The 21,638-nt window shown below is 41.5% G+C and overlaps 2 protein-coding genes across 9 annotated transcripts in view; one reads left to right on the forward strand and one right to left on the reverse strand.

The window, feature by feature from the left end:
• The window catches only part of MRPL22 (mitochondrial ribosomal protein L22), a 28,007-nt gene extending 16,444 nt beyond the window's left edge, over positions 1–11,563 (reverse strand). For 2 of the 4 annotated variants that reach the window (XM_064596617.1, XM_045902075.2), the window contains exons 1-3: positions 11,496–11,563; positions 11,356–11,398; positions 4,136–4,271 (exon numbers count right to left, since the gene is read on the reverse strand). In XM_064596617.1, coding sequence (XP_064452687.1) covers positions 4,136–4,271; positions 11,356–11,398; positions 11,496–11,559 — 243 coding nt within the window. In that variant the 5' untranslated portion in view covers positions 11,560–11,563. Of the gene's footprint in view, positions 1–4,135; positions 4,272–11,355; positions 11,399–11,480 lie in introns of all 4 variants that reach the window. The other 2 variants (XM_064596619.1, XM_064596618.1) reach the window with 2 other exon arrangements.
• Positions 11,564–13,141: 1,578 nt separating this feature from the next.
• GEMIN5 (gem nuclear organelle associated protein 5) overlaps positions 13,142–21,638 on the forward strand; it is a 41,001-nt gene continuing 32,504 nt past the window's right edge. For 3 of the 5 annotated variants that reach the window (XM_045902088.2, XM_045902095.2, XM_045902113.2), the window contains exons 1-7: positions 13,142–13,397; positions 14,188–14,348; positions 15,040–15,221; positions 18,463–18,614; positions 18,823–18,942; positions 20,315–20,447; positions 21,348–21,513. In XM_045902088.2, the coding sequence (XP_045758044.2) occupies positions 13,232–13,397; positions 14,188–14,348; positions 15,040–15,221; positions 18,463–18,614; positions 18,823–18,942; positions 20,315–20,447; positions 21,348–21,513 (1,080 nt within the window). In that variant the 5' untranslated portion in view covers positions 13,142–13,231. The remainder of the gene's footprint in view (positions 13,398–14,187; positions 14,349–15,039; positions 15,222–18,462; positions 18,615–18,822; positions 18,943–20,314; positions 20,448–21,347; positions 21,514–21,638) is intronic. The other 2 variants (XM_045902103.2, XM_045902109.2) reach the window with 1 other exon arrangement.

Below are 21,638 nucleotides of genomic sequence, written 5' to 3' on the forward strand. Positions count from 1 at the left end.
AATGATTAAAAAAAGTGTCACCTAATGACACTCAGTGTCATTAGTCAGTTAAGCATCCGACTCTTGATTTCGGCTCAGGTCATGATCTCCGGATCTTAAGACTGAGCACCACATGGGGCTCTGCGCTGGGCATGGAGCCTGCTTCAGATTCTCTCTCCCTCTCTCCCTGCCTCTTCCTCCCCCACCCTCCCCACCCCCACACTCTCTCTCTCTCTCAAAAAAACAGTGTCACCTAGTAAGAGTCCAAACTAGGGCCTTATGGGATCCATATAATGACTTATAAGTATGATTTATTATCAGTATGTCATTCCATAAATTAAAAACATGCCTTCTATTGAAAGGGTTGTTCAGTTTTGAAATAGTCTCACTATATTTTTAGTTTATTTAACATAGCTTTCTTCATAGATATTGCAAAAGTAAACCCAAGCCCAAATTAACAAGTGCTGACTATTACAAAGAAAGCCATTTAATTTCTCTCTGGCTCATTTTCTTCACCATGATGAAGCCACAGGTAAGATAAAGTCTACACGGGAATCTATATTGTTTGGAAATTGTTGCTAGCTAAATTAGGAAAATAGTCTTAAAGATAATAGGAGTGGCCTAAAACATGCCCAAATTGGTGACATTCATTTTAACTTACTGCTATAGGATTTACTCACTACTGATCCACTATTATTTTTTTTAAAGATTTTATTTATTTGAGAGAGACAGAACATAAGCAGGGAGAAGCAGGCCCCCCAACGAACAGGGAGCCTGATGCAGGGCTCAATCCTAGGACTCTGGGATCAAGACCTGAGCCAAAGGCAGATGCTTACCCGACTGAGCCACCCAGGCACCCCTGATTCACTACTATTATTTAACTGCATATTTCAATGCTGAAGATCAGAATGAGTTAGAATGGTAAATATTATCTGACCTCTTTTTATTTTTTTTCTAAGATTTTATTTATTCATTAGAGAGAGACAGAGAGGAAGAGAGAGAGAGCACAAATCAGGAGGGGCAGAGGGAAAGAATCTTTTTTTTTTAAGATTATTTATTTATTTATTTGACAGAGAGAGAGAGAGAGACACACACAAAAGAGAGAGGGAACACAAGCAGGGGGAGTGGGAGAGAGAGAAGCAGGCTTCCCGCTGAGCTGGGAGCCCAATGTGGGGCTCGATCCCAGGACCCTGGGATCATGACCTGAGCCGAAGGCAGATGCCTAACAACTGAGCCACCCAGGTGCCCCGAGGGAGAGAATCTTAAGCAGACTCCCCTCTGAGCGCAGAGCCCACCACCAGGCTCAATCTCACCACCCTGAGATCATGACCGGAGCCAAAAACAAGAGTTGGATATTTGAGCCACCCAGGCGCCTCTGTCTGACCCCTTTTTAAATTAGGGATAAAACTAATTTTTAAGATGTTTGCAGTTAGCAGACTGGCAAGTACAAGGTCACACTGTACATAATGGCAGCATAAGAACTATGTGGCTAGGTGTGCACACTATTCCATTATTAAGCTATGTATTTAATGAAGGGCATTAATATTTCAATCGTAACAGGTATAAATGATGCACCAATGTCAATTTACCAAGTACTAGTTGAAGTCAGAAAACATTAAAGCGTTTTCTAAAAGTCATAATTTATTCCCAAAAGGATTACTCACTCAAACAAAATCTGTAATCTACTGTTAACTACCTGAATTTTGCCGCTTGGGATATATCCTGAAGTGCATTTAGTTTAATATACAAAAAGACTAGTACTATAAAATATAAAATTTTGCTTTTAGATTCTGGACCTGACAAATGTTATGATTTCTTTCTCAATTAATACCTAAGTTCAAAGAACTCAAGTAAGAAGAAAGCTCATTAATAATAGGAAATATTTTATTTATATTTGTACAAATATGCAATTTTTCCTAAATTTTGGTTAATTATAAAATGGAGTCAATACTTAATAGCACAGATTCTGTCACAAATCTATTAAGTTCTGATGGCAAAATAAAATATGAAAGAAAGTTATTTGTTTAAACTATTAGCATCTCTTTTCCCCCTTATTCCCCAATGAGGTGGGAGCTCTTTAAATCAATAAATTAACTCCCCTAAATAGAAAAAAAGAAAACATAAAACTGTACTAACTCAGACCAATACTTACCAATTGAATCCTAATGAAAGGCAAGCTGTCAAATTCATATAAAAACTAAGCAAATGACATTACTGAGATGATATACATTATCCAGTAGCCTTAAGTCCCAAAGACCTTTAAAAGATGTTTTCTGAACTGAATGATTTATAATTAACACCACTGAATATATTAATAATAGTTATTAATTAATAATTAATTCTAAGCACCACAATTTATTTTCTTAAGTATCCAAATGTTTCCATCTTGTTTATGCTATCATTACTTGTTTAAGCTTTTTAACAGATACCTATGTATTCCACAGCAAATTCACATTAAGCTGGAAATTAGTCTTGTATCTCAGACTAGAGCACTCACAAGCAAGTTTGGAGAGGGTAAAAGAATTCCAAGCAGCTGAGGGGCGCCTGGGTGGCTCAGTTGGTTAAGCGGCTGCCTTCGGCTCAGGCCATGATCTCAGGGTCCTGGGATTGAGCCCCGCATCGGTCTCCCTGCTCAGCGGAAAGCCTGCTTCTCCCTTTCCCTCTGCCTGACACTCTGCCTACTTGTGCTCTCTAACTCTCTGTCAAATAAATAAATAAATCTCTTTAAAAAGCCAGTAGGCCCAAAGGAGTAATTTAAAAAAAAAGAATTCCAGGGCACCTGGGTGGCTTAGTTGGTTAAGCGACTCCCTTCGGCTCAGGTCATGATCCTGGAGTCCCCGGATCGAGTCCCGCATCGGGCTCCCTGCTCAGCAGGGAGTCTGCTTCTCCCTCTTCCACTCCCCCCCTCTTGTGCTCTCTCTCTCTCTCTCTCTCACTCTCTCTCTCAAATAAATAAATAAAATCTTTAAAAAAAAAAAAAAAAGAATTCCAAGCAGCTGAGATAAAACTCGGTATCTCTGAAAGGAATCCAATGAATGATTAAATTCAAACCTTAGTTCAAAGGTTTGTGAATTACAAACAGACAAAAATCACAAATAAGTGTGTCTATGTTCAAATTTAAGACGTTGGAAAACCAAACATGATTTTTTTTTTTTAAAGATTTATTTATTTGAGATAGAGAGCAAGAGTAGGGGGCAGAGGGAGCTGCAGACTCCCCGCTGAGCAGGAAACATGATGCAGGGTTCAATCCCAGGACTCCGGGGTCATGACCTGAGCTGAAGGCAGGTGCTTAACCGAATGAGCCATCCAAGCACCCCCAAACATGATTTAAACACGGTCAATGGTTTAAGTCATCCTTGCCAACTGCTCATGCTCCACTACCAAGAATACATTAGCCAGCCTCTTAAGAGTCAAAAATCTGTCAGTATGGGGGCACCTGGGTGGCTTGGTCGTTGAGTGTCTGCCTTTGGCTCAGGTCATGATCCCAGTGTCCTGGGATCGAGCCCCATGTCGGGCTCCTTGCTCAGCGGGGAGCCTGCTTCTCTCTCTCCCCCTCCCCCTGCTTGTGTTCCCTCTCTCGCTGTCTCTCTCTCTTTCTCTGTCAAAAAAAAAAAAAAAAAAAAAACCCACAAATTAAAAAAAAAAAAAAAAGCTGTCAGTGTGTCTCAAGCTATTAGCTTAGTTTTTGAGTTAAGGTCCCCAAACAGAAGGTTAAGTCAAGGCAAACAAATATGTAAAACAAAGACAATCTTTTAAAACTACCAAGAAGATAAATCTAGAACATCCTCTGTTACAGTCTAATGATCACACAAATTGTGGAATACTTTTTCCCTTTCTTCACATGGAACAATAAATCAATGCTAGCCACATAAAAGTAACAGCGCTTTATCAAAATTAAGAGATAATTTCTTTTTTTAAAAAAAGATTTTATTTATTTTAGAGAGAGGGCATGCGCTCAAGGGGGAGAAGCAGAGGGGAAGGGGTAGAGGAGGAGGGAGAAAGAATCTGAAGCAGACTCTGCACCAAGCTCAGAGCCCAATGCAGGACTCAATCCCACAACCATGAGATCATGACCTGAGCCGAAACCAAGAGCTGGACTCTCAACCAACTGAGCCACCCAGGTGCCCCAAGAGATTATTTCTACCCACAAACTTACTGCTGGTCTCCGAGGTTCTCCAGGCAATTGTGGAGGATAAACAATTTTATTCTTCTTTTCCCATCTTCGAGAAATGTCCAGAGACCCACTTGTGTGGATATGTGATTGGGGTAAAACATTATGAGATGAAAGAAGCCTGTAAAACAAAAGACACTTAGAATCTTTTCCAGAGCTTACGAATCTCCTGAATCACATCAGCTCCATTGTGAGCAAAACTCTTTAAGGATCACAAGTGGAAACAGTCTAGATGTTAATTAACAGAGAACAATTTTACATAAAATACCATAGAGAGCTAGTTCACTGAAAGCTAGGAGTAAAACGTTGATAACCAGCGTTAAGTCAAATAATAAATAGATATTACCTCAAGATCTCTTGCTCTGACTGACCAAAAAAAGTATTGACTCTTTAATATAAGCCAGCTCAGGGCGCCTGGGTGGCTCAGTTGGTTAAGCGACTGCCTTCGGCTCAGGTCATGATCCTGGAGTCCCTGGATCGAGTCCTGCATCGGGCTCCCTACTCGGCAGGGAGCCTGCTTCTCCCTCTGACCCTCCCCCCTCTCATGTGCTCTCTGTCTCTCTCATTCTCTCTGTCTCAAATAAATAAATAAAATCTTTAAAAAAATATATATATATATAAGCCAGCTCAGTCCTAAAACAGAGTTAAAGAAGATAAAATGGATCCCTGACCTAACCTGTGGAATTCCTCAATTTTGTGGAGTAGGCAGGACAAATCACAATATTTTGTAATCCTTAAGAAATTAAAAGATAAAGCTGGCATTACATGCCTCCTGAGGAAAGAAATCACTACCCACCATCCATGAAGTAGTCTTTCTGCAAAAAACAAACCTGAATTAATGGAGCTTCTAGATTCAATACAGGAAATAGAGAGACAGGAGAACATGTTAAACAATATGAGGGGGATGCACTCAGCAAAATCCAAGCTGTACAAATTCTACAAGACAAACAGGCCACTTTCTTCAACAAATAAATTACAAGGGGAAAAAGAAAGCTGAATAAAGAACCAACTGATTAAGAGACTTCAAAGAAATATCAATTAATTCCAATGTGTTGATTAAAATTTTAAAAGTACAACAGTTATTTAACCATTGCAAATTTGAACATTAACTGGATATTTGATACTTTTTAGTGAGATATATAGTGAAATATTTATGAATTAAATAATATGGTGTCTGGGATTTGTTTCAAAATATGATGGGAGAGAGTAGGGACCATAGATAAAATAAGATTGGCCATGAGTTGAAGCTGGGTGATAAGTTCATGAGGGTTCATCATATTATTATCTACTTTTGTATGTCTGGGTATATCCAAAAAACACACAAACTTGGTGTTTCCCTGCTGTGCAGAATATAGAGTCTAAATTCCTAGGAAGACACAGAAGGCCTTTTATAATCTAACCCCAACAGCCATCTTGGCTCATTCACCTTATGGCCTGGCCACACAAACATTCCTTGTTCTCTGAACAAACCACATACTTTCATATCTTTATACTTTTGATTATATTGTTTTTTCCTCAATCATCATCTCCTGAATGAAATGCTTATCCTGTTTTAAGCTCCAGCTCAATTGTCACCTCAATGCAAGGCATCACCTGATCCCTTCTCCCAGACAACCATTCTCCCCACTATCTTCGTATTCTGTTCTTACCAGCCATGCAGCAGCGAGTTGGAACTATGGTACTCTAAGGTGGCTGTATAAGAATGAGTTCCTGTAGTAAATGTGCACTTGAGCATTGTGAAGGCAAGTATACCATCCTCTGTAATCTAGCACTAAGGACAGTATCTGGCACATGGAGGGGCGCCTGGGTGGCTCAGTCGGTTAAGTGTCTGCCTTCGGCTCGGGTCATGATCCCAGGGTCCTGGGATCGAGCCCCACATCGGGCTCCCTGCTCAGCGGGAAGCCTGCTTCTCCCTCTCCCACTCCCCCTGCTTGTGTTCCCTCTCTCGCTGTGTCTCTCTGTCAAATAAATAAATAAAATCTTTAAAAAAAAAAAATCTGGCACATGGATACTGAGTATTTAACCCAGACTTAAATATTCAAAGTTGTTGTAAATTGGCAGATTTTCACACAGTTTATGCAACTGGATAATACACTTAGCAAGGCCTTTGTTTTTAGTTTTTAAACCATTCAGACTAAAGAATTTCTTTTTTAAGATTTATTTATTTAAGAGGGAGAATGCAAGCAAGCGTGAGCAGGGGGAGGGGCAGAGGGAGAGAGAGAGAATCCTGAAGCAAATACCCCACTGAGCGGGCAGCAGTGCCACCCAGGCTCCCCCAGGCTAAAGAATTTTAAAAATCTATTCTCCTACTGGCTCATTTCTACTACTCTATCTCAAGTTCACCATTTTACATCCTGATATTAAGATCAGTACCATCAAAATACTTGACAAAAACTTTGCCATCCACATTTAGGTTCCACTATTTTAACTGAAAAGCACAAGACTAGGATACATGATGTTAGAGGGCAGAATTTCCTAAAAAAACAACAACAACAACAACTATAAGCCATGGGATGAGAGCAGAGACTGTGGAGTCAAGTAAACCTGAGTCTAAATCTTAACTCTAATATGAGGTAAATGACCTTGAGGAAGTCACATAACTTTCCAGAGCTCAGTTTTCTCATTGGTTAATGGAATAAAAACCATAATTACCTCATAGGCTTCTTAAGGAACTCAAATAAGATACTTTAAGTAAAATACTTAACCTGACACTTAAAAGGGCTCAATAAAATTGATGTTATTACTTCTAGAATGATAAGAATAATACCCACTTTATTCTGTCAAGTGGTGGGTAAATAATTAATGTACCACACCCTAGAGTTCCTAGCACATGATAAACATTGATGGCTAGTACTAACTTTAAATCAGGCCCTCTGAACAGTTCATCTCTCCTGTTCTCCAAAAAACTGAACACTATGAACTGTAAACTTTATATTACACAATTTCAAAACTTCTTTTCATGTTTCTAATCATGATCATTTGCTTCTATGCTGCTGTAATTCAGGGGTACACTAAGTTTATCAATTCTCTGGGCCTCCAGTTTTTTATGAAAAGAGGAATTGAGTACATTATCTCTAGGGGCTCTCTGAACCTTAATTCTATCTTGAATCTCATTGTTGACACAGGATTACAGAAACACAAATCCCTTGGCGTCTATTTAATTCTTCAATGAAACCACTGTTACACCAACCAGTCTGAAAGAATGCTTGAGGGTGAGGCCTGTGCCTTCTGTATCCATCATACCTAGCACCGTGTCTTTTTTTTTTTTTTTTAAAGATTTTATTCATTTATTTGACAGAGAGAGGCACAGTGAGAGATGGAACACAAGCAGGGGGAGTGGGAGAGGGAGAATCAGGCTTCCCACTGAGCAGGGAGCCCGATGTGGGGCTGGATCCCAGGACCCTGGGATCATGACCTGAGCCAAGGCAGACGCTTAACAACTGAGCCACCCAGGCACCCTAGCACAGTGTCTTATACTCAAATCAATACACATTCAATGAATTAAATATGGTGCTTAATAAATTAATCATTAATAAATTAATTATGAATAAATAATGACAAAGATGTCTGAATACCTACAATACTTTCAGGGCTCAAATGGCTCATAAAATGAATTATCAAGCAAATACTAAACAACTGTAATCAAATTAAATTAAAATATTATTCCAAACAGAGCACTTAATTCAGGAATGTATTAAATCAAAAGTACTTATACGCCCTCTCTTGGTCAACTGTTGGAATAACACCGAATTAAAGCAGAAAATTAAGCAATCATAAAGTAAATTGAAAATCTTTAATTCAAAACTTAACTACATAATTTGAAACTTACAACTTTTGAGACCTTTTTATGTAAGAAATACTGTGAAGACTCACTAGAGAAAAGGAAGTCAAGAAAAGGAAATTAGTGGAATTAACAAATGAGAACCTGAGTTACTGCTGGAATCCATTTCCTTCTGTAAAATTTTTTTCCAACAAATATTAAAATTTAAGTCTGCCTAGCACTCTAGTTCACTGTTAGCATTCTAAAGAATCAAAACTAGTTAAAACCTTTAAAAAAAAATGAAAGGCATTCAGGATCAACTTTTATCATTTTGAAAGTCAAGTATCATTACTGATATTTATTATATCCTTTCATTTATTGGGAAGCTCAAGTCCTTTTAGCTTCACTAGACCTCTGTACAGTGGATGAAGGAAGGTAGGCCTGAACCAACTCTCTAAAGTGCTTGTACACATAACAGATATACAGGTGCCCACATTATGGTGAGACTGCCAGAGTCCAAACGGAAAGTAGGTGGTATACTGAAACTAGCATACGAACGTCATTACTCCTGTTACTCTCGTGTCTTCCATCTACCGCTGCTTAAGGATTCAGTTTAAGTATCACTTTTCAAATTCTTCCCATAGTCATTAGACATTGAAAAGTAAATTTACAAAGTAAATTTTAGGATTAAGAATTCAGATAAACAGTACGAGAGTTTCTAAAGTCATAATTTAAGGGGCGCCCAGGTGGCTCAGTCGCTTAAGCGTCTGCTTTCGGCTCAGGTCATGATCCCAGGGTCCTGGGATCCAGTCCCACAGCAGGCATCCTGCTCAGCAGGGAGTCTGCTTCTTCGTCTGCCTGCCACTACCCCCAGCTCATACTTGCATGCTCTCTCTGTCTCAAATAAATAAAATCTTTAAAAAAAAAAGTCACAATTTGAGAAATAATACTTGCTACTTATTGCTCAAAGTTCATTTTGCGCTTTAGTACAAGGTATACCCAAATCCCAAGTGAAGATAATACTGGCCTCTGGCTCAACATGAGAATATCATGTTGTTATATGCATCAAGGTAAAAAATTCTTTGTTCCCAATTTACTTCTGTTACATTAAGTTAATCCCACACTTGAGACTGAATAAAAGAACATCCTCCATCTTGCCTCAATTAGAATCTAACAAAAATGACAACCAAAAATGTCTCCAGACATTGCCAAATGTCTCAGGAGGCTGGAGGTAATGGGTGGGGGCAAAACTGCCCCTAGTTGAAAGTCACTATTAGCTAAAGTGACAGAAAAAAAGGGGGTGGGGGGGCAAGAGCTTTTGCAGACTAAGGAGCATGACTTCTCTGTTCCAAAAGGTTCTTGCTATCAGTGTCATACACATGTGGATAGTTAATAAGCCAGATTTTCGGGGAGCCTGGGTGGCTCAGTCAGTGAAGTGTGTGACTCTTGATTTCAGCTCAGGTCATGATCTCAGGGTCCTGGGATAGAGCCCCACCTCAGGCTCCGTGCTCCATGGGCAGTCTGCTTGGGATTCACTCTCCCTCTCCCTCTGCCTCTGTCCCTCCCACCCCTCTCTAAAATAAATAAATAAATCCAAAAAAAAAAGAAAAAGAAAAAGAAAAAGTCCAGAATAAGGATTCATAAAATTATATAACTTCAGGACTAAAAAGAGCCTTAGGCATTATCCAGCAAAATCCTGTATTACATAGATGAAAAGACTGAAGACAAACTGCTTAAGTTGCTTGCTCAGAGCTTCCAAGTATAAGTCAGTGCAGGACAATTTAAGTCAACAAACATTAACAAAATATTCACTTTGTGCAAGACCCTAACTTGGAACTATAAAGAGAAGTAAGAACTGTCCCTACCTATGCAGGGTATATAAGCTAGTAAAGAGCACAGACACATAACATGAAGCCACTGTTTGAGACACACATGCTAAAAGGAGAGATTAATTTCTTTCCTTTTCAGTGAGATCTGAGAAATCTAAATAAGAAACATTTGAACAGGGACGCCTGGGTGGCTCAGTCGGTTAAGCGTCTGCCTTCGGCTCAGGTCATGATCCCAGGGTCCTGGGATCGAGTCCCGCATCAGGCTCCCTGCTCTGCGGGGAGCCTGCTTCTCCCTCTGCCTCTGCCTCTCTCTCTCTGTCTCTCATGAATAAATAAATAAAATCTTTAAAAAAAAAAGAAAAGAAACATTTGAACAGGGTTTAAATAATTAGAACTCATATTATAGACAGGAAGTGAAGGCACAGTATGAAAGCCAAGAAGCAAATAAATGACAGCATATTCAGATGAAGTAAGTAAATTAGCATAGCTAGGATGGAATAGTAAGAGATAATCTAAAAAAAAGCAAAGTATAGACAAATCCTAAGGGGCAGTGCCTCCTATTTTCTTCTTTAGCCCACCTCTTCGGTCCTTTGACTGAAGAACTGGAAACAGAGCTAAATATAATGGGAACTCAGTAATAATTTATAATGATAAAAACAGTAATGGCAGCTAGAATCTAGGGTGGGACTGTTATACGCCATGCACTATACTAAACACTTCATATGCATTACCTCATTTAATCCTCATAAAAATACTATGACATAGGTACTAATATTACTCTCCTAGCATACATAAATACTAAAACTTAGAAAAGATAAATAACTTTTCCAAAATCATACAGTTTAAAAAGGGGATTCACACCCAACTCGTCTGTCTCCGAAGCCTATAAACTAAACCAAAATAAATTCCAACAAATGTGCAGATCAGACAATTTACACTCAGATTATCAATCTCCAAATATCAACAGCTGTACTGCAGAAGAGGGGAAGAGGGACAAGGAGAAGGTGGCAGAGAAAGGCTCCTTGACAGTCCTGACTTAACTGCATTCCCTAACCTTAAAAAAACCCATTTGTCCTGAGGTCTAAGAATGCTCTGGAGAATACAGTATAAAGCTTTAGAACTTCCAATGATTAGGGAGCCTTAGGAAAGTTATTTTACTTTGGGGAGCTTCAATTTCCTTGTCTGAAAAATGGGTGTAGCAATACGTACACTATGCAAGTTGTTATGAGAATGTGATAACGCATATAAAGCGTTTAACACAATGCTAGACACGTTGTAAAGCGCGGTTATCTACAATACAGTCCCTGCTCAGATAACCAAGTAACCAGAGAGGTAACTAGAAAACTCGGACGCTCCCAACACGGTTGGGAGAGTGTAACCATGTTCAGAGATTATTTAGAAAAGAGATTTACAATGTCCCCTAACAGGTTATCCTGATTCCCTCAGAGCTATGTAATACGGCGGCGGAAAGATGGAGTGACCAAGCAGAGACTGGCTGTCTCGTTCGCTTCCACAGCCCCAGAGCCTAAATGCTGAGGGTGGCAGACAGGCCCTCAGTAATTGACAAACCGGGAAGGAGGCCTTGAGCCTCTGCAACTCCGAGGCGAAAGACTTACCCTAAGGCCAGCTTCCCCCTCAGATTCTGTATCCTTAATGCACCTGAAACATTAACACAAGCGGTCAATTCAGACTCCCACCTCCACTCCCTTCTACCACGCCTAAACCACTAAGAAATCCCTACCCTACTCATTCGTACCCATACGTTCCAGTATTGCCGCCGCCATCTTTCTCCCTCCCTCTACGGAAGCCTCCGAGTTCATGCACTGTGTGGACAAAGCGCATGCGCAATTCTTAGGTGCCTCCTTTCTCCTCCTCCCCCCCCCCCCCCCCCCCCGCGGGAGACCTAGCAGTATTTACACCCGGGATGCTGTCATGGAGACCGCGAACACGTCGCCTGCTCTATAGGCGTGATCCGGACAGCCTTGCCTGGGAATGAATGACTTTAATAAAGGCCAAAACTAGTGAGTTTCTGAACATTCATCAAGATCCAAAAAAATTGAGAAACTTCGGGGCGCCTGGGTGGCTCAGTGGTTAAGCCTTGGGCTCAGGTCATGATCCCAGGGTCTTGGGATCGAGCCCCGTATTGGGTTCCCTGCTCGGCGGGAAGCCTGCTTCTCCCTCTCTCACTCCCCCTGCTTGTGTTCCCTCTCTCTCGCTATCTCTGTCAAATAAATAAATAAAATCTTTTAAAAAAAAAAAAAGAAAGAAAGAAAAAAGAAAAATTGAGAAACCTCACCTCACAAGGGGCCGGAAAGATTGGGAAAAGAGAGGTGGGCCTCAGTTTTCTTCTGAGCAAAACAAAAACAACTATCCCTACAGCACAGGCTTGTTGTGAAAATCACTAGAGATCGTGTGGAAAGCTCTACAATGTACAAACAGCTCGAATACAAAGTATGAGGTCCTAATCCCTATGTTAATCTCCAGGTTGACCTCCAAGAGATAAATTAATACTCACTGGCAACTTGCTACCATACATGCCCGGCAGGCGTTTCACTAAATCTATGTATTCCTCACAGCAATCCAACAAGGCATGGATTATCATCTTCCTTCAAATGAGGAAACAGATCAGGATAGGTTAAAGTCTCTCCGACAACTGGCAAAACCACTAATTCAATCCGGGGCTGGATGCCTCCAAAATTAGTGCCCCTACCCACATCCAAATATATGCTTGACCTCTTTACATAAGGATACATATTTCAGGTTTCGTTCACTTCCTATGCAGGACTGCCACATGCCCTCTGCAAAGAAGCAATACAGGAGTAGGAGAGTGCAAGCGCAGAATCCGAAACTTTCATTCCTTTCCTCCACAGCAATTAACCATATACAATTCCCTTCACAGAGCTGGCACGCAATCAACAGTTACTCTATTCCGCTCCTCTTTGAGTACTAAGACTCTAGAGCCAGAATTTCCACCCAGTTGCCGGAACTAACTCTTCCTTTCCTTTTTGATTTGATTCAAACTTTTATCTTTTTGTTAACTGGCTTGTTGTAGATGTCTTTAAAGAATCTCCAGAACTGGCAAAGTGCCCTGGCACATAGCGTTCAAAAATACTTGATGGAATAGTGGTTGAACCGGTCCAAAAAATAAAACGGCTGTGCGGGGAGGTGACTCCACAAGTCTAACCCCTTAATTATGTACTTTGCTGTAGGAGGTGAGAATGCCTAACCCCCAGGCTAGGCTCCGGCAGCACCAGACCTTCTCGCCACGGGTGGGACTGGGAGGCGGAGCCCCGCGCGCGCGGCCGAGCCCCTCCCAGCCCCGCGGAGGCGGGAGCAGAGCTCGCGGTGTGGCCTGGGCCTCGGCGCGCGCCGTAGCGGCGGGCCCGGCGAGGCGGGGCTCGGAGCCAACCCCGCCCCCTTCCCAGCTACGGCGTGGGGCTGCGAACGGTCTACCCCTGTGGCTCCTTCGTTCATCCCTGCTGGCTGGTGATCATGGGACAGGAGCCGCGCACGCTGCCGCCTTCTCCTAACTGGTACTGCGCCCGATGCAGCGATGCCGTGCCCGGGGGCCTTTTCGGCTTCGCAGCGCGGACCTCCGTCTTCCTTGTCCGCGTGGGCCCGAGCGCCGGCGCGATCCCTGGGACGCCCCCATTTCGAGGTAACTCCCCACCTCCGGGCCCCCGCCTTCCTGCCCTTCTTGGGTTCGCCGGAGGCGCCGAGTCGGCGTTTCTAGCTACCTTTCTCTACAGATGGGGAAACTGAGGCCCAGGAAGGATCAGCTCACAGTCACTAGGCTGTTGCGTCCGCATCTCCAAGATTGAGCACACCACGCTGTGGCTTAGCGGTCCCGCCTCCTGGCGCTCTCACGTAGGACCGCTCGCTCACTGAAGTTACCCCTTTCTAGACCAAGGCATTTATAACATCTTTGGCCACCCTCCCCCACGCAGCGCGCGCGGGCCCCCTGGGAGCCTTTCTGGGTTTAGGGGCTGCCTACAGCTCCAGGCCCTAAACAAGATCCTGGAAATACATACTTGTTTCTGTAAGATGAATGAGTTGAGCCAGAAGCTTTCAGGCTCCAAACTAGGTTTTGATTATGCCTTGGGATATGGCAAGCTAGTTATTTATTCTTTAACAAATGAGCTCTGGCCATATCTAAATAAGAATCACTTTTACATTCTTCATTTGAGCCACTCCTCAGCCTGTGAACTGTGAACAGCAAGGGATATCAGCAGCATTTTACGGTTGAAAAGAGTGAGGCTCAAGGAGATAAAATGACTGGGCTGAAGTCTTGTGGCAGAGCCAGAACCAGCACTTGGGATTTCTGATTATGAGTGCCTGGATAGTTTCGTTATACCACAGGACAAGTGAGGTCCCACTCATCTAACAACAGTATGATTCTGCCAGGAATCTAGGTAGCACTCTAACCTGAAGTCTGGTTTTCCTTGAAGTCATAGGGGAGTTGGTGGGACACACCGAAAGGGTCTCTGGCTTCACCTTTTCTCATTACCCGGGTCAATACAACCTCTGTGCCACCAGCTCTGATGATGGAACTGTGAAAATCTGGGATGTAGAGACAAGAACAGTCGTGACAGAACATGCACTCCATCAGGTATCATGGCTTAATGGTTTCTCAGACCGTTATTATGTATCTGCTGAGGGTTCGTTTGTTTCAAGTACTCTAGCTCATCTGTGCAAGTTAGCTTTTACGTTCTTAATTGGATGAGAAACTCTAATATATTGTAAGATGCCTCAAAACTTTTTTGGAAGGAGATACATATAAACCAGAGGTCAGCAAACTACAGTGCTGCCTGTTTTTGTAGATTGTTTTTACTGGAATATGGCCACAGTCATTCATTCAAGTATTGGCTGCTTGCGTACTACAACGGCAGAGTTGAGTAGTTGTACCAGAGACATTACGGCTGACAGAGTCTAAAATACCTATTATCTGGTTCTTTACATGAAAAAGACTGCTAATATAAACTGTAAATGAGTGAATGAAACTTGTTTCTAAACTTGATAAATCTGCCTTTTGAGAGAATGTAGAAAAGGAAAAGACTCAATCTTCGTAAGAACTTTGCGAAGCTTTGTTAAGCTGTTAAAGGAAGAAATGTTTTTAAATGGTTCTTTGATCCTTAGGAGCTTAAATTCTTCTACCATTTGGTTCATGTACCCTTGGTATACAAGTGGCAGTAACAGTATTATGTACCTATCAATGTGCCTGGTATTATACAGGTTAAAAACAAACTAAAAATTCAGCACTGACAAATGAGAAGCAAATGTATTTTTGTTTTGTTTTAAAGCATACAATATCAGCATTGCATTGGTCTCCTCAAGTAAAGGATTTAATAGTATCTGGAGATGAAAAAGGAGTAGTTTTCTGTTACTGGCTTAACAGAAATGACAGCCAGCACCTCTTTATAGAACCCAGGACAATTTTCTGTCTTACTTGCTCACCTCATCATGAAGATTTAGTAGCCATTGGGTAAGTGCTGTATCATCTCTACTGGTAATGTATTTTTGTTAATGAGCATATTTTGCATTTGCTTTATCTTCTCCTGTCCCATTTATTCCTCAGAAGAAGCCATTTATAGGTTTTAACCACTCCCTGAGCCTTTGGTAACATTTATTCCTATGACTTCCAGGTCCTTACTATCTCTCTCTCTCTCTCTGTTTATATTTCTTTAGTTTCTACAATAGTGTACTTTCCTCATTCTTCACATCTGATTTCTTCAGTCAGCCTCCAAATGTAGGAAATACCCTCTTTCCCCCTTTCCCTCCCTCAATACTTGCTCTTCAAAAGAACATTTACTCCCAGAGTGTCAGAGGACTCAGCTCTGTCCCGGTTCTCAGCCCTCTGTCTGGATTGGGAGAGTAGTCTGGCATTGGGCTCTCTGCCTGCACCTCGATCACCAAGGTTGTTTCACATAAACTGTGTGAGCAGGCACCCCCCTTTCCCTCACCACTCCATCTACTTCTCTCCCAAAGATGTCTTTTCACTCTAGTTTGAAGAATGGACATAAGCTCTAGAACATTGGAGGAGAAAGTCTGGCTGGAGTGGATTCAAGAAACTGGGGGTACAGTAGTCAAGATACACATGGAGACTTTTGTTTGTTGTACAAATGTGCATAGACATGAAGCCAGAGGAGAGGTATGTGGGAGTCAAGGGAATATTAAATGGAAGATAATAAGGGCATGTTTTTACATTGATGGAAGAGGAAGAGCCGGTTGCACAGATAAATGGTGATAAATACAGCAGTGATATTGAGAAGTCAAGAGGGGATTGGATCCAGATCACAAGTAGAAAGGACAAGTGAGAATATGGAAACAGGTGCAGGTAGGTTTGTTGATCTGGTTGGAAGAGGAGGGTGTTTCATTCTGATGGCTTCTGATTTTCTCCATGAGGCATAAATCAGAAAGGTAGAGTCAAGCTCAAAGTGGGGCTGGGAGCATGCAGGAAGATGTGAAACTAGTCATCTGAGAGAATAGGAAAACGAGCTTACTGAGGGACATTGTAGGTCCAGTGGTTCCTATTGAGTGCCAAGCTATGAATCAAAGTCATGAATTCAAAGTAAACTATTCAAACTGATTGAGAAAGGGTATGGTTGGATTCAACAAAGTTTGGGGTTTTGTGGAGTAAATACCTCTGAGAGAGATGGGACAAAGGAGCTAAGGGTGTTTTTAAAGGAGTGATTAGGATGATGGATGGTGAAATCTGCGGCATGAGGGAAAGGATAGGAAGACAGTTGTGGGTGTGTAATAGTGAAAACTGAAGGAGTCTGTGGATCAGAGGTCTGCTGGGTGAAGTGGGAGCACTAGAGAGGGAACAGAATGGTTGGTAGGCAGGGGTCAGAGAAGGTTGAATCAAACTGACCTTGAAAGATGAGCAAGAATTCACAAGAAAAGAAGAAATCTTTCAGGTAGAAGGAACTGCACATTCAGACACAGGATTGAATCAGAACGATTTGTTTTTAGAGGATCTTCAAAATGGTGATCATTCCCTGAAGGGCTGATTAAAATTGCAGAACAGCTTGATCACTTGACTATTAGGCTGCAAAAATTGATGGTTTTCGAAGTCCCCATCTGCAAAGATTGATACTTGATTTCTTTTTTTTTTAAATAAAGCTGTAATGGGGGGAAAATTTTTTTTTTTTTAAAGATTTTATTTATTTGAGAGAGAGAATGAGAGAGAGCGAGTACATGAGAGGGGGGAGGGTCAGAGGGAGAAGCAGACGCCCTGCCGAGCAGGGAGCCCGATGTGGGACTCGATCCAGGGACTCCAGGGACTCCAGGATCATGACCTGAGCCGAAGGCCGTCGCCCAACCAACTGAGCCACCCAGGCGCCCCATGGGGGAAAATGTTTTTAATAAAAGGAGAAAAATAAATAGAGCTGTAATGGTGTTTTTTCCCTATAGAACTATCTAGTACATAGGAAATGTAAATATGTAAAGCCACTTGGGAAAGCAAAGATGTACACATCTTACATTTGGCAGTTCCACTACTATGCATCAAATCTGAAATTGTCTTAAGTGTGTATAAGATTATTAATGGCATTTTCGTTTGGTTTTGTTTGTAATAACCAAAAACGGAAGCCCTCCAAAAGAGAAACTGAATAGACTTGTGCCATATTCACACAATGGAGCACTATCCAGTAGTATAAGTGACTGACCAGGAACCAGAGTTAGATGTATCAGCATGGATGACTCACTAACAATAAGCGAAAATAACAAGCTACAGAAAAACAGACCGCAGGACGCCGTTTATATGAAGTTTTAAAATATACAGAAACAGGGGCGCCTGGGTGGCTCAGTCGGTTAAGCGTCTGCCTTCGCCTTAGGTCATGATCCTGGGGTCCTAGGATCGAGCCCCTCATCGGGTTCCCTGCTCCACGGGAAGCCTGCTTCTCCCTCTCCCACTCACTCTGCTTGTGTTCCTTCTCTTGCTGTGTCTGTCTCTGTCAAATAAATAAATAAGATCTTCAAAAAATACATATACATACAGAATCATTTTCCATCATCTTTGGGAATGTAGACAAAGAAAGGCTAGGAATGATGGAACAGAAAATTCATGAATAGCAGTTTACCTCTGGGGAAGAGAGGGAGAGAGGTTTGATTGGGGTGGGATGTAAAAGGACTTCAACCATATCGGTAATTGGGTTTTTTTTCCCTTAAGCAGGTTGGTGGACTTCTTTATGTGTATGAAGTACTTCATCTTTTTTGTTTAAAAAGCTATTAGAATTTCTCAGTGTCCTCTGAATTAAAAAAAAAAAAATGGTAGCCTTGGAATATCCAGATCTAGAAGCTACAGTACTGCAGCTTTTGTTCACAGTTAGAAAAATAGGATCGCTTTTAAAAAGGGGGGGAGGTGTAAGTATGTTAGGACAAATTCATCTCTAATCAGAGGGATTGCTGGGCCCTGGGCCCCACAAATAACCGTTCTTCCAGAAGTTCCCTTCGAACATTCTATGAGCTTATGCCAGGTAATGTATACATTTTTACTTAGTGCCAAGAGTTTGATTGGGGGGCAGGGCGACCAATGTGTCAGAACCACCGGGAAACAGAAAATGAACATTTTGGAAAAAGGACAAAAGATTATTTCTTGCTTTCTTCCCTTCTCCCTCATCCCAAATACACTTACCTTTTAGAAGTGCACAGTGATAACTCCTAATCCAAAATGTTTACTGTTCTGTCTTCATTTTTCAGTATTTCTAACTCTTGTTTTTTAGCTACAAGGATGGCATAGTGGTTATAATTGACATCAGTAAGAAAGGAGAAGTTGTTCACAGGCTTCGAGGCCATGATGATGAAATCCACTCCATAGCCTGGTGTCCCCTGCTTGGTGAAGACTGTTTATCCATCAATCAAGAGGAAAATTCAGGTAAAGATGACTTAAGAGGGTTGAGTACTCCTCAGACCTAAAGAACAATGTGGGTAAAACTGTATCATTTGAATTACATTTAAAACTTTAGGTTTTACAGATCAGATCTATAAACATAATAGCTAAGTTTCAGAAACCTTGCAAACTAGTTCTTTGACAAGTTCATGTATCGTATAAATTAAAAACAAAATGACCATCTTTACCCTAGAAGAACTTGAAATTCCCAACGGTAAAGTTATAGCACAAACTGCAGTAACAAAAGGCTGCTACTTAGCCACTGGAAGCAAAGATCAGACCATTCGAATCTGGAGCTGCTCTAGAGGCCGAGGTAAGATTGATATTTGATGTTTTTTTTGTGATACAAGCTGTAGTGATTGGTAGAAGTAGAAACTTTTAATTGTATCTTGTTATCCTAAGAGTGTGTCATCCGCCAGAAGGCAGTTTTTTACTTTTCTATCCAGAAAGTTGCTCCCCCCAGTCTGATTGCAGTTTTGGAGATGAGGGTTTCTGATGCATTCTTAGAAGGGACACTGTCAAAGAAGGCAAGATGTTATAAGGATAGGACTATTGAAATTTAGCAAGGCATGGATCAGAGAAATGGAAAAGAGCTAGAGGTTTTAATGCACAAATGCAGGATAAATAACATATACCCAGTGTAGAAGCACATGTTTAAGTGTTAAAGCTCAGTTTATCCAAACTACAGGGACCCTCAGTCCTTCAGTTTTCCCAAGCTTCTCTCTTTGAACAGAACTTTCACCTTCAATTTACAAATTGAGAGGAACTCCAGGCAGAGTGCACATGGCCTTTATAGTAAAAATCGAGCCTTTCTCTTTACAGCAGTCTTCTTTCTCCACTGCATTTAAAAACCGTAAAAGCTTCATCGTCTTCATCCAAGTGCATTAATGCATAGGAAGCAAACAGCACAGTGCTGGCACATGGTTATAGCTTAGTCACTGGTAACTAATAGTGTTATTCTGGAAAACAGAATTTTTTAAAGAATTGTGAGCTGCTTTTGGACATACTATGGCTGATCCTTCCAAGTGGGGACAATATTAGGCCAAGAACACCCTCCAGAAGGGTAACCTCTAAGCTTATGGATGTCTAGTACAATGGTTTTCAGTCCTAGTCATGCAGCAAAATCACCAGGAGAGTTTCTGGAAAATGTGGGTGCCTGGACCCCACCTCAAATCTACTGAATCAGAACCTCTAGGAGTTGGGCCCTAGCATAAATATTTTTAGAGGCTCCACCAGTGAGTTCCATATACATGGTAGGGATGAAGGACCACTGGTGAGTAGCATGTCAGGGGTGGAGGGACTTCTCATGTTGACTGCCATATTTGTCCCTTTTGTTGGCTTTCTTGCCAACTAGAAGAAGGAATCCTATCCTGCCAACTTTGGAGAATCTGGAGTTGTGTTACCACCTGGGTCCACAGTTCAGTTGAAACCTCATTTTCCCAGACAGACAATATTCTTAATGTGCTTAAGTTGCCAGAACAGACTGTAAAAGCTTGTTTCACCTAAATTAGTTAGACTTGTATTAAAACTCTGTATAATAACATTTCCATGAGCAAATGAGGTCTGAATTCTAAGTAACCAAACTAACGGACTTTTAAACCACAAACTGTGTTGTGAACTGCTGGGGACTTCACGTGTGTAGTTTCACTGTCTTGAGCACCCACTGACCTCCTTTTAATCTGCAGGGGTGATGATTTTGAAATTACCCTTTCTGAAGAGAAGAGGAGGGGGTATAGACCCAACTGTTAAAGAACGCCTTTGGTTGACACTCCATTGGCCCAAGGATCAACCAACACAGCTGGTATCCAGCTGTTTTGGGTAAGTCTTTTTTTGGTTACGCTCTCTCGGACATATTTTGTTTTCCACTCTAGCTTGAGGAATTCCTAGGCTTCTCTTTCTAGACACACAAGATGGAAAAAGCAGTGGTGAAGGCTTATATCATCATGGGCCATTTGTAATAGAAAAACCATGAGACAAATTCCTATGCTATCTAATAATAGTACTGAGAAAACCAGTAAGTATAGCCTGGTGGTTCAGAGCGTGGACTCTAAAGTCAGGCAGAACTACATTTCAGAATCAGTCTCTTATCTTCTGTGTGTTCATGAGCATGACCCTTTACTCTGAGCTTTAATTACTTCATATGTAAAAGAGGGAGCTTACAGAATTTCCTGTCTCTTAGGGCGATTATAGCCATTCACTGAACAAAATGTATTGAGTACTGGCTTCTAAGTGCAGACAAGGACCCTGCTTTTAAATGAAATGACAGTTAAAGCATATAAAAATCCTCTCCCTCCCCCCAAATGTTGATCACGGCCCTACTCCCCCACACTGTCCCAAAAAAGAGAGAGAGAGGGTATGTCATAAAGCTTTGGGCTATGCAAATTATGGTGGCATTTTACAGTTAAAGCTGTTAGGAAAATCTGTTCCAAAGGTAGTGCAGTACATTCATGTCATTCAAAAAGAATGCAGGAACATAGTGAAGTACTTACTCTGTCTTCTCAAGCAACCAGATTCCCTTCCCCAGGGGCAGTGACTCCTTGTTTTTGTGTGTGTTCTTTCTGAGCTATTTTGTGCATATTTCAGAATATGCAGTTTCTTCTCCTTAAAAGAACAGTTAGCAAAATTATTTTGCAGTGGAGGGCCCCTACTCTCTGTCCCCAAATCCGCTTGTTTCAGATCGCTTGTGAAAGAGAACTCGTGCTTGTTTTTCCTTCACAGAGGCGAGCTGTTGCTGTGGGATCTCACTCAGTCTTGGAGACGGAAATATACCCTTTTTAGTGCCTCATCAGAAGGGCAGAATCATTCAAGAATTGTATTTAATTTATGTCCTTTACAAACTGAGGATGACAAACAGCTGCTGCTCTCCACATCAATGGATAGAGATGTAAGAACTGCTTATTTTGCATTTAGCATTGTAGAGCGCGGATTTATGACTTGGATGGGATTAGAGGGCTTTTCAAACCATCCATCAGTTCTCAGGCCCCACCTTTGACCCCTGAGCCAAGCCCA

Source organism: Mirounga angustirostris, unplaced genomic scaffold (genome assembly GCF_029215605.1).
Source record: "Mirounga angustirostris isolate CCGP_5_RB_7025 unplaced genomic scaffold, mMirAng1.0.hap1 SCAF_7, whole genome shotgun sequence".
In the NCBI taxonomy this organism is placed as follows: Eukaryota; Metazoa; Chordata; class Mammalia; order Carnivora; family Phocidae; genus Mirounga; species Mirounga angustirostris.